Genomic DNA, 11,810 nt, shown 5'->3' with positions numbered 1-11,810 from the left:
AAAGAAAGGAAAGAAGGGAGAAGGAAGGAAGAAAAAGAAAGAAAAAAAGGAAGGAAGAAAAAGAAAGGAGGGAAAGGAAAAATAAAGAAAAAGGAAGGAAGAAGAGAGAGAAAGAGAGAAAAAGAAGGGAGGGAGAGAAAGAAGGAAGGAAGGAATCAGGGGATCATGTTGTGAAGGGCTTTGAATGCCAGGGTAGGGAATTTGGACTTTATCCTCTGGACAAAATAAAGGGTTTTGAGCAGAGGAGTGTTGTATGTGTATTTCACACATTCGTGTGTTTTAGGTTTGGCCTATCGGACAATAGATTAGAGAGGAAGAAGAGAGTGAGGCAGGAGACCAGCTGGGACCATTGCAATAGTCTGGAAAGGAGGTTATGAGAAAACAAAAAGCAAGGGATCAATATCAGAGACATTGACGTGAGAGCCATCCCAACATGGGATGGGTTCCCTCCACATTAAAGGCCTTCAAATGAAGCCTAGATATTCACTTGTTGGGGATCCCAGGATCAGAAGACCACAAAGTTAGAGCTGGAATAAATGATTGAACAAATGAAAAATCATTTCTTAAGGGCTTGCAACGGGAGAACTCAGAACATCATAGGATCACAGAGGAGGAAGCCAAGGCACAGACAGGCTAATGACTTGTTCAGGGTCACTCAAATCGTCAGCGTCAGAGCTAGGATTCCCCTGAACCGGCACATCTAATTCTCTTTCCATTTTTGTAAAAGGGATTCTTGTTCAGGTGTGGGTTGAACTCGATGGCCTCTGATCAGAGACTAATTTTACAAGGGAACAATGGTCAGGAGTACAGGAGAATTTGGAGGACTTAGTGACTGACTGGAGGCGGAGACACAGGAGTGAGTCAAAAATGACTCCCCGAGTTTCTGGAGAGAACGGTGGTATAGAGTGTGGCAGCCACGCCTTCCTCGAGCCCTTTCGCACCCCGGGATGCTGGAGGCAGGCCCTCCCACTGAGCCGTACCCACAGAACTGGCTGTGCCCAAGCTCCGCCGGTAACTTCTGAGTCAGGGTGCACTCAGGATTCTGTCCCAGCTCAGCCTCTGACTCGGAGGGAGGCTGCCTGACCTCTGTGGGCCTCCACTTACCACCCCCCCCCCCATAAAACCGAGATAAAAATATTCCACTCCCTCTCCTGGGTGGCACGAGGATTGGGTTAATTACTGTTTGGAGAGGGAGCTGAGTGGCTGGCAGGGGTGCTGTCCGGACACATTCTGACTTGGCTCTGTAAAGGGAGGCACCTTGCCATCTCAGAGCTATCAGAGGACCCTATCTATTAGCAGCTTCGGCCAGAGTGCTCAAGCCTCAGGTGAATTTCCATAATTTTGTGTGTGTGTGTGTGTGTTTTTCCCCTCAAGTGAGATCAAAAGCAACACCAAGTCTTTCTTTATCTCTCATTCTCTTCTTCCTCTCCTTCCTCTCTTTTTTCTTTCTCTCCTCCTTCCTTCCTTTCTTCCTTCCTTCCTTCCTTCCTTCCTTCCTTTCTTTCTTTCTTTCTTTCTTTCTTTCTTTCTTTCTTTCTTTCTTTCTTTCTTTCTTTCTTTCTTTCTTTCTTTCTTTCTTCCTTTCTTCCTTTCTTCCTTTCTTCCTTTCTTCCTTTCTTCCTTTCTTTCTTTCTCTTCAACTGAAAGTGGCCTGAGACTCTTTGGCTGCTAAGAATCTTGGAAGTAGGAGCCACATCCCTGTGGGCTATCACTGGAGGACGTCCACACCACAGGGCATCGGTGTTGACTTTTCTGGAGGCGATGGGGTGTCCCTGTTGAGAAAGCAGAGGCAGATGAGCTCGTCGGGACATTGCCGGGGAGCAGTCATGACAACTTCAAGAGAAGACAGCTTGACCCGAGCACAGTCTGGCGAGATGGGTGAGCTGAGGTGGGTGTATACGTACGGCTGACAGATGACGGGAGGGAAGGGCGACCAGGCGTCTTTCGAGGCAGGATCCCTAATCCAGATAATCATCGTCATTTCTAGGCTCTAGGGAGTGGCTTTGGCCCTGAATTGGGGGAAGCCGCGCCGGTGCTCCTGGAAGCCAAAAACTGGATTGAAAAGAGATAGAGCTTTGTGTGATTCCATAAAACCGGCTGTGGTCTAAGGAGAGACAATGAGCGAGTCATCGTTGGGTAGAGGGAGTTCAAATCCTAACTCTGATACTTACTGACTACACTAATGTGGGGAATCAATTAACTTCTCTAAACCTCTGTTTTCTCATCTGTAAAATGGGGATAACTATAACTATCCCATTTGTTGTAAGGCCCAAATGGAATGACGCTTGGGAAAGCATTTTGTAAATTGTAAAACACTGTACAAATATGAAGGGTTGCCAGGATCGGCACCATATTTGAAGGCCTTAGGGTTGGCCTTGGGCTCCTAGGCTCTTTTTGCAACACTGTTTTAGGTTGGCAGTGTTTTCTGTAGGAAAAACTATGTAAGACCAAGAACTGGGAGCGTGAATTCTGACCCAGCCATTGCCCCTGATTTTGGAATAGGATTATAGGAATATTGGTTTATGGAAAAAGGATCATGGGACCATAAATATAATTCAGTTCAATAAAAAAAATTTTATTAAACACTTATACAAAAGAGTCCCTAGAACTGACCTCAAAGTCCATCTAGTTTCCCCTCCCCCATTTAATACACGGGGAAACTGAGTCTCAGAGAAATGCCGTGATTTTCCCAAGGTCACACAGATGCTAAATGGCCCAGCTTCGATTCAAAGCAAGGTCTTTTGACTTTAAAATCCAGTGCTCGGTGCTTGACCTTGAACCAGTCACTTATTGTGACCCCATCCTTATCTGCTGAAAGGAAATAATCACATTTAACCCTCTCAGCCCAAGGCAGTTTTAAGAACTAATTCTTGTTTGCAAAGGCCTTTCCTGAATGAGGTTCAGCTGACCTCATTCATGGTTCCCTTGGCCAGGTGACTAGTATAAATGCAGCCTAGCGGCATCCTTATTAAACACTTCCCCCTAATCCAGCCCCTACTGGGAGGCTGTTAAACATTCTGGGGGCGGGGTCAAGAGCTGAGCCAATTTCCATCCCAACCACTGGCCCAAGGAGCACCAAATGCCTGTTTCCTAGGGAGGTTTCTTGGGGCCTGGTGAAGGCAGGGCTAGGACAGTGACATCAAGGGGTCTGCCTTGCTCTGTGTCCTGGCCCTGCCTGCTTTAAGGGCAGCTACTCCTCGGCCTTGGCGTGTTCCTGAATGACTTGTCAATGTCAAAAGAAGCCATGCCAGGAATTCATGGCATGTGGTTAACCCCGTCCAAACGTGTAATTAGCCTAAAAGACCTGACTGCCTCCACTCAGCATTATATCACCAAGAATCAGATTAGTTTATGTGTGAGGGACACCATGAAAACTTTGAAGGGTTAATTAAGGTTCAGTGGAGCCCATCCCCAGGAGCTGAAGAGCCAGAAATTTAATTATTTTTCAAGTGTCAATCATTGGAGCGCCATGATGACATGGCCATATTTCACCAGGATTTAGAGCTTGGAGTCCTCACCCCACTTCTCTGCCTTTGTGACCTTGGGCCAATCACTCCAACCTTCTGGGCCTGAGTTTTCTCACCTAACCCTCTCATCTCACAGATGACCTTGGGGTCAGTTCGATGGGATGAGAGCCCAGGGTCTAGGACACCAAGTTCATTCTTTCCACCGATCACAGGTTTAGAAGCAAAAATGGACCTCAAAGGTTCTCATCAATAAAATGGGAGAGTTGGACTCAGTGGCCTTCAAAGGAAAATATGGCATCTACTATGTGCTATAGCACTGAACTAAGTGCTTAACATACCTCATCTCGACTGATCTTCACAACAGCCCTCATAGATAGGGGCTATTATTATCCTAATTTTACAATTGAGGAAGCTGAAGCATACAGAGGGTAAGAGACTTGTCCAAGGTCACACAGGTGGAAAACCTCAGAAGCAAGATCCCCTGTTTCTAAATCCCACCCTCTGGTCACTACTTTACAGCTGCTTACATTCATAGTATTTGAGGACAGAGTTGGTTAACATGTCAATTCATTGCTATACCTGGCAGAGGTTAGAGGGAGTCCCTGGGTCCCTGACTTTTGGGGGGTTCTAAGTGTTCCGTATGATCTTTTCTTACTTGGGTATAAAAGCCTGGGGTCTTATCATGTACTTGACGAATCAGGATGCCTTGAAATTCCCCTGGGTTCCCTAATTTCCATAGGGTGGTTGCTCCCAGGTACACTAACCTCCAGAAAGGCAGGTAGTAATGCCAGAGGTCAAAATGAGTTCAGAGCCTAATCTGGATGTCACAATCTGAGTCAATCTAACCATGCAGGCTTTGTGGACATTATTATCAGTCAACTGTAATTATAGATAAAATAGTTTTATTAATCAGCTTCCTAAGGGGAGTCTGTTTATCTGATGAGTGTATTTGTGCGTGCGTGGAATGTATACATGTGTGACTCTAATTGAAAAAAAACTCTTCTTTCTCCATGGTGCTATGAAATTTCCACAAACCCCTTTTCTCAGAAAGAATTCATTTCATGCATGAGTTTTAGTTGTGAAGCAGAGAGAGCTGAAATCAGAGAGCTGGGTTTGAGTCTCACTTCTAGCTGGAATTTATTGTGAGATTTTAGACAAGCAAGGAGTTCAATTCTCTGAAATGCTGGTTCTTCCTTTGTAAGGTGAGGGGGTGGATAGGCTGAATGCTAAAAGAGGCAAGTTGGGGCACTGAACAGAACACCAGACTTGTAGTCATAACAGCCTTGGTTCAAATCTCACTTCCGATACTTATTGGCTGTATAACCATGGGCAAGCCATTTCAACTACCTAAGGTTTGCTTTTCTCCCATGTAAAATGGGAATGGGAATGGTAAAAATGTGTCCATTTCCTAATATTATCATGGAGATAATGTCAATAAATACTTACAGAAAGCCGACCTTGTGCCAGGAACAGTGCTATGCTTTTGGAGGCTCAAAAAGGGGCAAAAGACAGTCCTTGCCCTCGGGGAGTTTACAATCTAATAAAGGAAACAAATATGTACCAACAAGCTACTTTGCAGTATAAATAGGAAGGAAATAAGAGAGAGAAGGCACTATAATTAAGAGAGTTGCGAAAGGTTTCTCTTATAGGAGGAGATTTTAGTTTTAGTTGAGACTTAAAGAAGCCAGTATACAGAGAAGAGGAGAGAGAGCGTTCCAGGCCTAGGACATGGCCAGAGACAAGGCCCTGAGCCAAGAGATAGAATATCTCGTACATGGGACATCAAGGAAGATAGAACAAAGTAATATCTACAAGCACTCTGCAAACCTTGAGGAGAGATATAAAGGTCAGCTATGATAATTATACCTTTTGAGCTCTCAGGTCCTATGAGTTGATTTTCAGTATTGGTCAATGAAGGCCCCACTTGGAGCTTTCACCTCTAAGTTCATACCATAGCCCCAAGGTGGTAGACAAATTGGGTGCAATTTGGGACTTTATATGAATGTATAACTAAGGTGCCCATAACCTTAAGTGGGTTTGGGCATCAGAAAGTTCCTGTAAGCACTGTGCTTACATTTTGAGTCAGGAGAATTGACTTTCTCTGGTTGGATTTTCAAGCTCTATAAAGGATCTCCCAAAAGGTGGTTAATTCTATTTTAGCCTTTATTTAAGGTTTCCAAAATAAACAGGGTGCTCTCAGGGTTCTGAGGAGGCTAGGATTACGTCACCAAAATGAGGGGAAAAGTTTTAGTTATAAAGGGAAATTGGGGTTGACCAGACAGTCAGACTAGGGATCTCAACTCTATCCCTCTGAATTTACTTTCTTTCTACATGAATGCTCTGAATTGGCTTTCTTGGCATGGCCTGTGTGTGCAGGCTGGTTTTGTAGCATTGTTTTGTTTTACCTGGGTACACTTGACATGAAATAAAATGACAAATCATCCTCGCAAAAAACTTAGTTCCAAAAGCTGGTGTCTGCCCTTAGCACAAGTGGCCCTCAGACCACATATAGAGATGGCTACAATGTCTAAGCATTATTGATTCAATCAAATTGAACATGCATTTATGAAGTACCAACTATGTGCTATGTTAAGCAGAAACTCTGGAGATATGGAAACAAATCCATATTGGATTTGTTGTGACAAGCAGGGCCAACACACACACACACACACACACACACACACACAGGAGAATGCATGTAACATAGCTATTCATCAGCAGACCCATATTTGAACCCTGGTTCTTATCCAAACAAGCTGTGGGAATTTGAACAAGCCCCCTTGCCTTTCTCCCAGGGCTGATATAAGAAAACACTTGGCAAATCTAAGTTCCCAGGGAGGAGGGCCCAGCACCTGGAGGGCATGGGGGCATTATGGAAGGTTTGATGGCACTTGTAAGGAATGAGCTTTGAAGGGAAGTAGGGATTCTATAAGGCAGAGGTGGGGAGGGAGTGCAGAACGTGTCATGTACAGAGACAGGAGGTGGAAGTCATCTATAGGGAACAGCAAGACAATCTGTTTGGATGAAAGGTAGAATATGTGAAAGGAAATAGAGTAACCTGGAAAAGTTAGATGCAGTCAGAGCATGAAGGGCATTAAATGCCCAACAGAGGAGTTTGAATTTCATCCTAGGGGAGACAGAACCACTGAACTCCTTTAGCAGTGCAGGGACATGGTCAAACCTGGGCTTTGGGGAATATGGTCTTAGCAGCTCTGTGGAAGGTAGAAAAGAGAGGCTAGATGTGTGACCTTGGGCAAGTCACTTAACCTTGATTGCCCTGACTTCTCCCCTACCAAAAAAAAAAAAGAGAGAGAGAGTCTGGAGGCAGGCAGACCAAATAGGAGACTGGTGAAAATGGGAAGAGATGATGCTAATTTACCTGTGATCACTTGCCATTCACCTGTGGGAAATGAAGAGAGAAAAGTCAGGTGGGTTTTTCTTTCTAGTCTAAACTAAGACCTCTCTTCCTCCCAGTCCTCTGACAGGGCATGGGTGCTTCCAGGAAGCAACATGGAGGGTAGATGAGGATGGTCACTTTTAAAATTAACAAAGAGAGGATCTAATTCCTCATCATCAGTGAAGAAGTGGACAGCTTTGACTTACATCAGCGGATCTGGCCCACTTTGGGAAGTTGCTCTGGAGCTAAAGAAAGAGGATGATGGAGAAAGAAACATCATTTTGTAAAAACTAAAAGTCTACTTACTCAGAAAAAAGCAGTATAATTCAGTGGGAAGAACCCCCAAAAACAAAAAACTGGAAACAAAGTGGTCACCCATTGACTAAGCTATGTGGTGTGACACTTAAGTATTGGAGTCAATAAGACCTGCATTCAAATCCTACCTTTAGACACTTATTGGCTGTGCGATTCCAGGCAAGTCACTTAACCTGGAAAAATGAGGTGGTGGCACTTAATGGCCCCTAAGATCCCTTCCAGATCTACACCTATAATCCTCTGAGCTGATAGCTTAGGAAGATCATGAAATGTGATTGTACTCCAAGAAACAATAGATAAGAAGAACTCAGAGAATTGTGGGAAGACTTGCATGAACTGACTCAGAGAGAAATAATCGTAAACAGAAGAACAATCAACTCAATGAGTACAACAATACAAATGAAACCAGCCCTAAGAGGCTGATGAATTATGGTCAATTGCCATGACCAACCACGGTCCAGGAGAATAGATGGTAAACTATAATTCTCAATTCTACATTCAGTAGAGAGGTGGGAGACTACTGATATGGAACAGAACGGTGTATGCATGATCAGTTGTTATCATTATTCTGTTGAAATGTTTGGTGATGGATTTTATTTCCTTGTAAAAAGAAGAATTCCATGTTCAGAATCATATAGGAAAATGGCTTCTAAAAAATAAAGGGCATCATTTAAACTTCTTTGCTTGCCACATGATAATTAATAAATGTTTCCTGATTGCTTCCTTGCCTGCTTGATTTATTTTAAAACAAAGAATGAGCATCAGCTTTGTAGTCTGGAGACCTGAAGGAAATGTAAAAACTACTTATCTAACAGGTCTGGCATCAGAAAACTCTTTGGACACTTTAAAGCATCCTAGAAACGTGAACAAATGGGATAAGAGATACTGTAATATTGTGGCTGAAAGGAGGAGAAATTTAAAAAGACCTGGGTTCAGGTCTAGTACATACAAGCTGTGTGGCCAAGTCATGCCACCTCTGAACCTTCATTTCTTTGTTTCCAAAATGGGGATTTGCCCCACCAGTCCTGGAGTCAGGAAGACTCATCTTCCTGAGTTTAAATGTGGCCTTAGACACTGTGTCACCTTGGGCAAGTCACTAAACCCTGTTTGCCTCATCTATAAAATGAGCTGGAAAAGGAAATGGCAAACCACTCCAGTATCTCTGCCAAAAAAGTCCCAAATGGGGTCATGAAGAGTTAGACATGACTGAAACCACAACAAATGGTAGGCAGGTATGTGGTACAGTGGATAGCATGTTGGGCCAAAAATAAGAAGACTTGAGTTCAAATCTGACCTCAGACACTTACTAACTGTGTGACCCTGGGCAAGTCACTTAACCCTGTCTGCCTCAGTTTCCTCATCTGTAGAACAAGTTGAAGAAGGAAATGGCAAACTTCTCTAGTATCCATTCCAGCATTTTTACCAATAAAACCCCAAACTCACAAAGAATCAGACACATTTGAAAAATGACTGAACAACAACAGCCTTATTTATTTCAGAGGGTTGTTGTGAGGACCAAATTAAATAATGCAGATAAAACATTTTTCAAATTATATAAATGGGAGTTATTATAAAGTGCTCTGGAAACTTTACAGGCCTGTATAAATGCCAGAGATGATTACTGTTAGCAGGTTATTAATGTAGGTGGTGGTCCCCTGTGGGTTCTCAAAACTATTTGCTTTTTCCTTGGAGAAGGATAGATAAGCTGTGAAAATGCTTCCTTCTGAGCCAGTGCCCTGCCTCACAGCCCTTGGAATCAGAGAGGCGAGGGTGATCAATGGAATGGGATGGAATGCCATGCAATAGAATGGAAAGCGATGGTGGAAACAAGGCGCTATCAACTCCATTTGCTTTCCAGATCTATTAAAACATGGCGTCCTGGAAATGGCAAGAAGAGAGCAGGAGGTTCCTCCTCTAAAGCAAGACGGAGCCCAACTCTACATGAATGTCTACGCCCATGCCCTAGCCCTTCAGAGGGTCAGTTTCTGAGCTGAAAAAGAGCAAGTCAATGTATCCTCCCTCTAGGTCTGAAAGATGGAGGTCCCAAAGAATCGATCATGATGTGTACCTAGAAGATGAGTAATAATTTTTCATTACTTTGAAGAGCTAGAATTCATCAGTGTGAGTACTTCCTCTGTTGGTGATCATGGTAGATAATATGGGAGATGACCTTTAAGAGTGAATGTGCCCCCCCCAAAAAAATTATACCCCTGCAGCCAATTGGATGATGAGCAGCAAAAAAGTTTAGCTAGGCTGGCCCTTTTGTTCTGGGGCCACACACCTGCACGCGTGCTGTAGTCCATAGCAGATTTTGATGAAGTAGCCGCTGCCATTAATGCTGAAAAGTATGTAAACAAGGCCTTTCCCACTCCTGGAGGGAGAGGCAGCATCTAGCCTCTTACTGCCATGCTCTGTGCTACACTGAATGAAACAGGGGATATCGCCCTCAGAGGAACTCTTGATAATGAAAGCCTAGCCATGTTTCAGACTCCAGTCAAAATCCTTGGGATTATTATCGTTGATAGAACTCAGCTTCTCCAGCACTGGGTGGGGTTCTGAAGGAGCAGACTCAGAATTTTTCTAAGACTGTGCCACTCCGTTACCATCCACACCATTATGGCCAAAACCACTGCCACCATTCCAGAGTCCTACCCAACGGGTGGTCTGGGCTGTTTGTGACATTGAAATCTGAGGAAGCTGGGTAGTGATGGTGTAGGCAAAGGCCGGGTTGTTACCGTACTTCAGCCTGTACCAATGGTGGGCTGTTGTTTATCTGCTGACCTACAGGCTGGGGTGACAGGAGGATTTGCTGTTGATCTATCCTGAAGCAAAGCCTGGGAGGATTGAGAGAGAGACAGAGAGAGACAGACAGATAGACAGAGAGACAAACAGACAGAGACAGAGACAGAGAGAGATACAAAGACAGAGAGAGACAGAGACAGAGAAAGAGATGGAGAGAGATAAGAGAGGAGAGAGGGAGAGACAGAGACAAAGAGAAGTAGAGAGAGACAAAGACACAGAGGGAGAGAGACAGAGAGAGAGACAGAGAGAGAGAGAGAGAGGAGAGACTGAGATAGACTGAGACGGAGACAGACAGAGACAGACAGAGACAGAGACAGACAGAGACAGAGACAGAGAGAACACCAGCCCTTGGGCAGCTTCTATTCTAAGAGATAAGCTTTACATCCCTGTTTCAGGGAGGGGGTCCATCTTCTTGTGTGACCTTGTAAAAGCTGTGCCATTATGCTGCCTAAGAATTCGAGTTGGAAAATACTACAGAGGCCCACCAGTACTGACTAGGAATGCCTTCTGCAATATTCTGGCCTGACAAGCCTTCACTAAAAGACATCAGGGAGGTGAATCACCCACACAACCCAGGCAACACATTCCACTTAGGGACAGCTTTTATATGAGAGAGTTTTTTCTTACATCAAACCTCTGAGAATTCCACCCATTGCTCCTGGTTCTGTCCTCCGAGACAAAGCAGAATGTATCTAGTCTCTTTGGCACATGACAATCCATTAAAAACTTGAAAACAGCTTTCATGTCCTACCTAAGTCTCCCCCAGGCTAAATATGCCTGGTTCCTTTGACCCCCAGATCCCTCCCCATCATTGTTGCCTCCGCCCCCCCCCACCCCCCCCGACTCATGCATTTCTAAAACAAGGAGCGCCTAGAATGAAGCAAGCAAGCACTTAGCAATTATTTGTACCTGCACAGTGCTAGATCTGGCGTTATAATTTTTTAAAAATCCCTTCTCTCAAAGAACCTATGTCATATATAATATTCCAGATTAATTCCCATCTGGGCACAGGATGGAGGAACTGTCATTCTAGGATTGATCAAAAGGATAAGAGAACAACTGGGTCAGCTTGTACTAAGTACAAGATGCTGTGCAGGCGCCAGAGATACAATGACAGAAGGAGAAGCGGCTCCTTCCCTCAAGGAGCTTACATTCTTCTGGGGGGTCATATATGTGCTCAGATAAATACAAGTAGAATCAGAAGGCTCTTTATCTGAGAATCTTCATTGTAGGCAAGAGGAGAGCACAAGCAAACCAGTAAATTCTGTTTTCAGCCTTCCTTTCCATTGATTCTACATGGTTCTAAGTGAGTCACTCCCCCTCTTCCCACCCCTCCCCTTGGATAATCATAGTGGCCTTTCTAAGCTCCGTGGGGGAAGCAGGCAGATGAAAGAAAACCGTGGTCATGCCCATCATTACAGGGAGAGCCCTTGGGTTATCCTGATAGGAATGCCGCTCAGTGCTAGAAACTGAATCAGCACTCATGGGCAAGGAGGAGAAAATGGTGAGAGAAGAAAGATGGGGAAAGCAATGATGGCTAGAGTGTATCGCCCACTCTACCTACTCCTGGCCGCTAACTTGTGATTTCAGAGAGATGCGCACCCTTTATGCCACAATACATAGAACCTGATTATAACATTTCTAGAAGAAAATATCATTTTGTTAAATGTCTTGACTATATAAATTAGTTTATAGAATACTTTACTACACACACCCCCACACACATACAGCCCAACTCTGCTTCTTGTGACTACTTCTATTAATGTCACTATGAGAGAGAAAAGCGAGAGAGAGAGAGAGAGAGAGAGAGAGAGAGAGAGAGAGAGAGA

At 44.2% G+C, this 11,810-nt stretch overlaps 1 protein-coding gene across 2 annotated transcripts in view; it reads left to right on the top strand.

The window, feature by feature from the left end:
* Positions 1-1,174: 1,174 nt before the first annotated feature.
* Positions 1,175-11,810, top strand: part of ELF5 (E74 like ETS transcription factor 5) — a 71,728-nt gene continuing 61,092 nt past the window's right edge. Inside the window, exons 1-2 of one of the 2 annotated variants that reach the window (XM_069091394.1) lie at positions 1,175-1,325; positions 1,648-1,888. In XM_069091394.1, the coding sequence (XP_068947495.1) occupies positions 1,794-1,888 (95 nt within the window). In that variant the 5' untranslated portion in view covers positions 1,175-1,325; positions 1,648-1,793. The remainder of the gene's footprint in view (positions 1,326-1,647; positions 1,889-11,810) is intronic. The other variant, XM_069091393.1, reaches the window with a different exon arrangement.

Source organism: Petaurus breviceps, unplaced genomic scaffold, assembly GCF_028583685.1.
Source record: "Petaurus breviceps papuanus isolate PSGF00001 unplaced genomic scaffold, PetGlider_PUasm1.0 188, whole genome shotgun sequence".
NCBI lineage: Eukaryota > Metazoa > Chordata > Mammalia > Diprotodontia > Petauridae > Petaurus > Petaurus breviceps.
The sequence above is the reverse complement of the archived record's forward strand: the minus strand, read 5'-3'. Positions and strand labels throughout refer to the sequence as shown.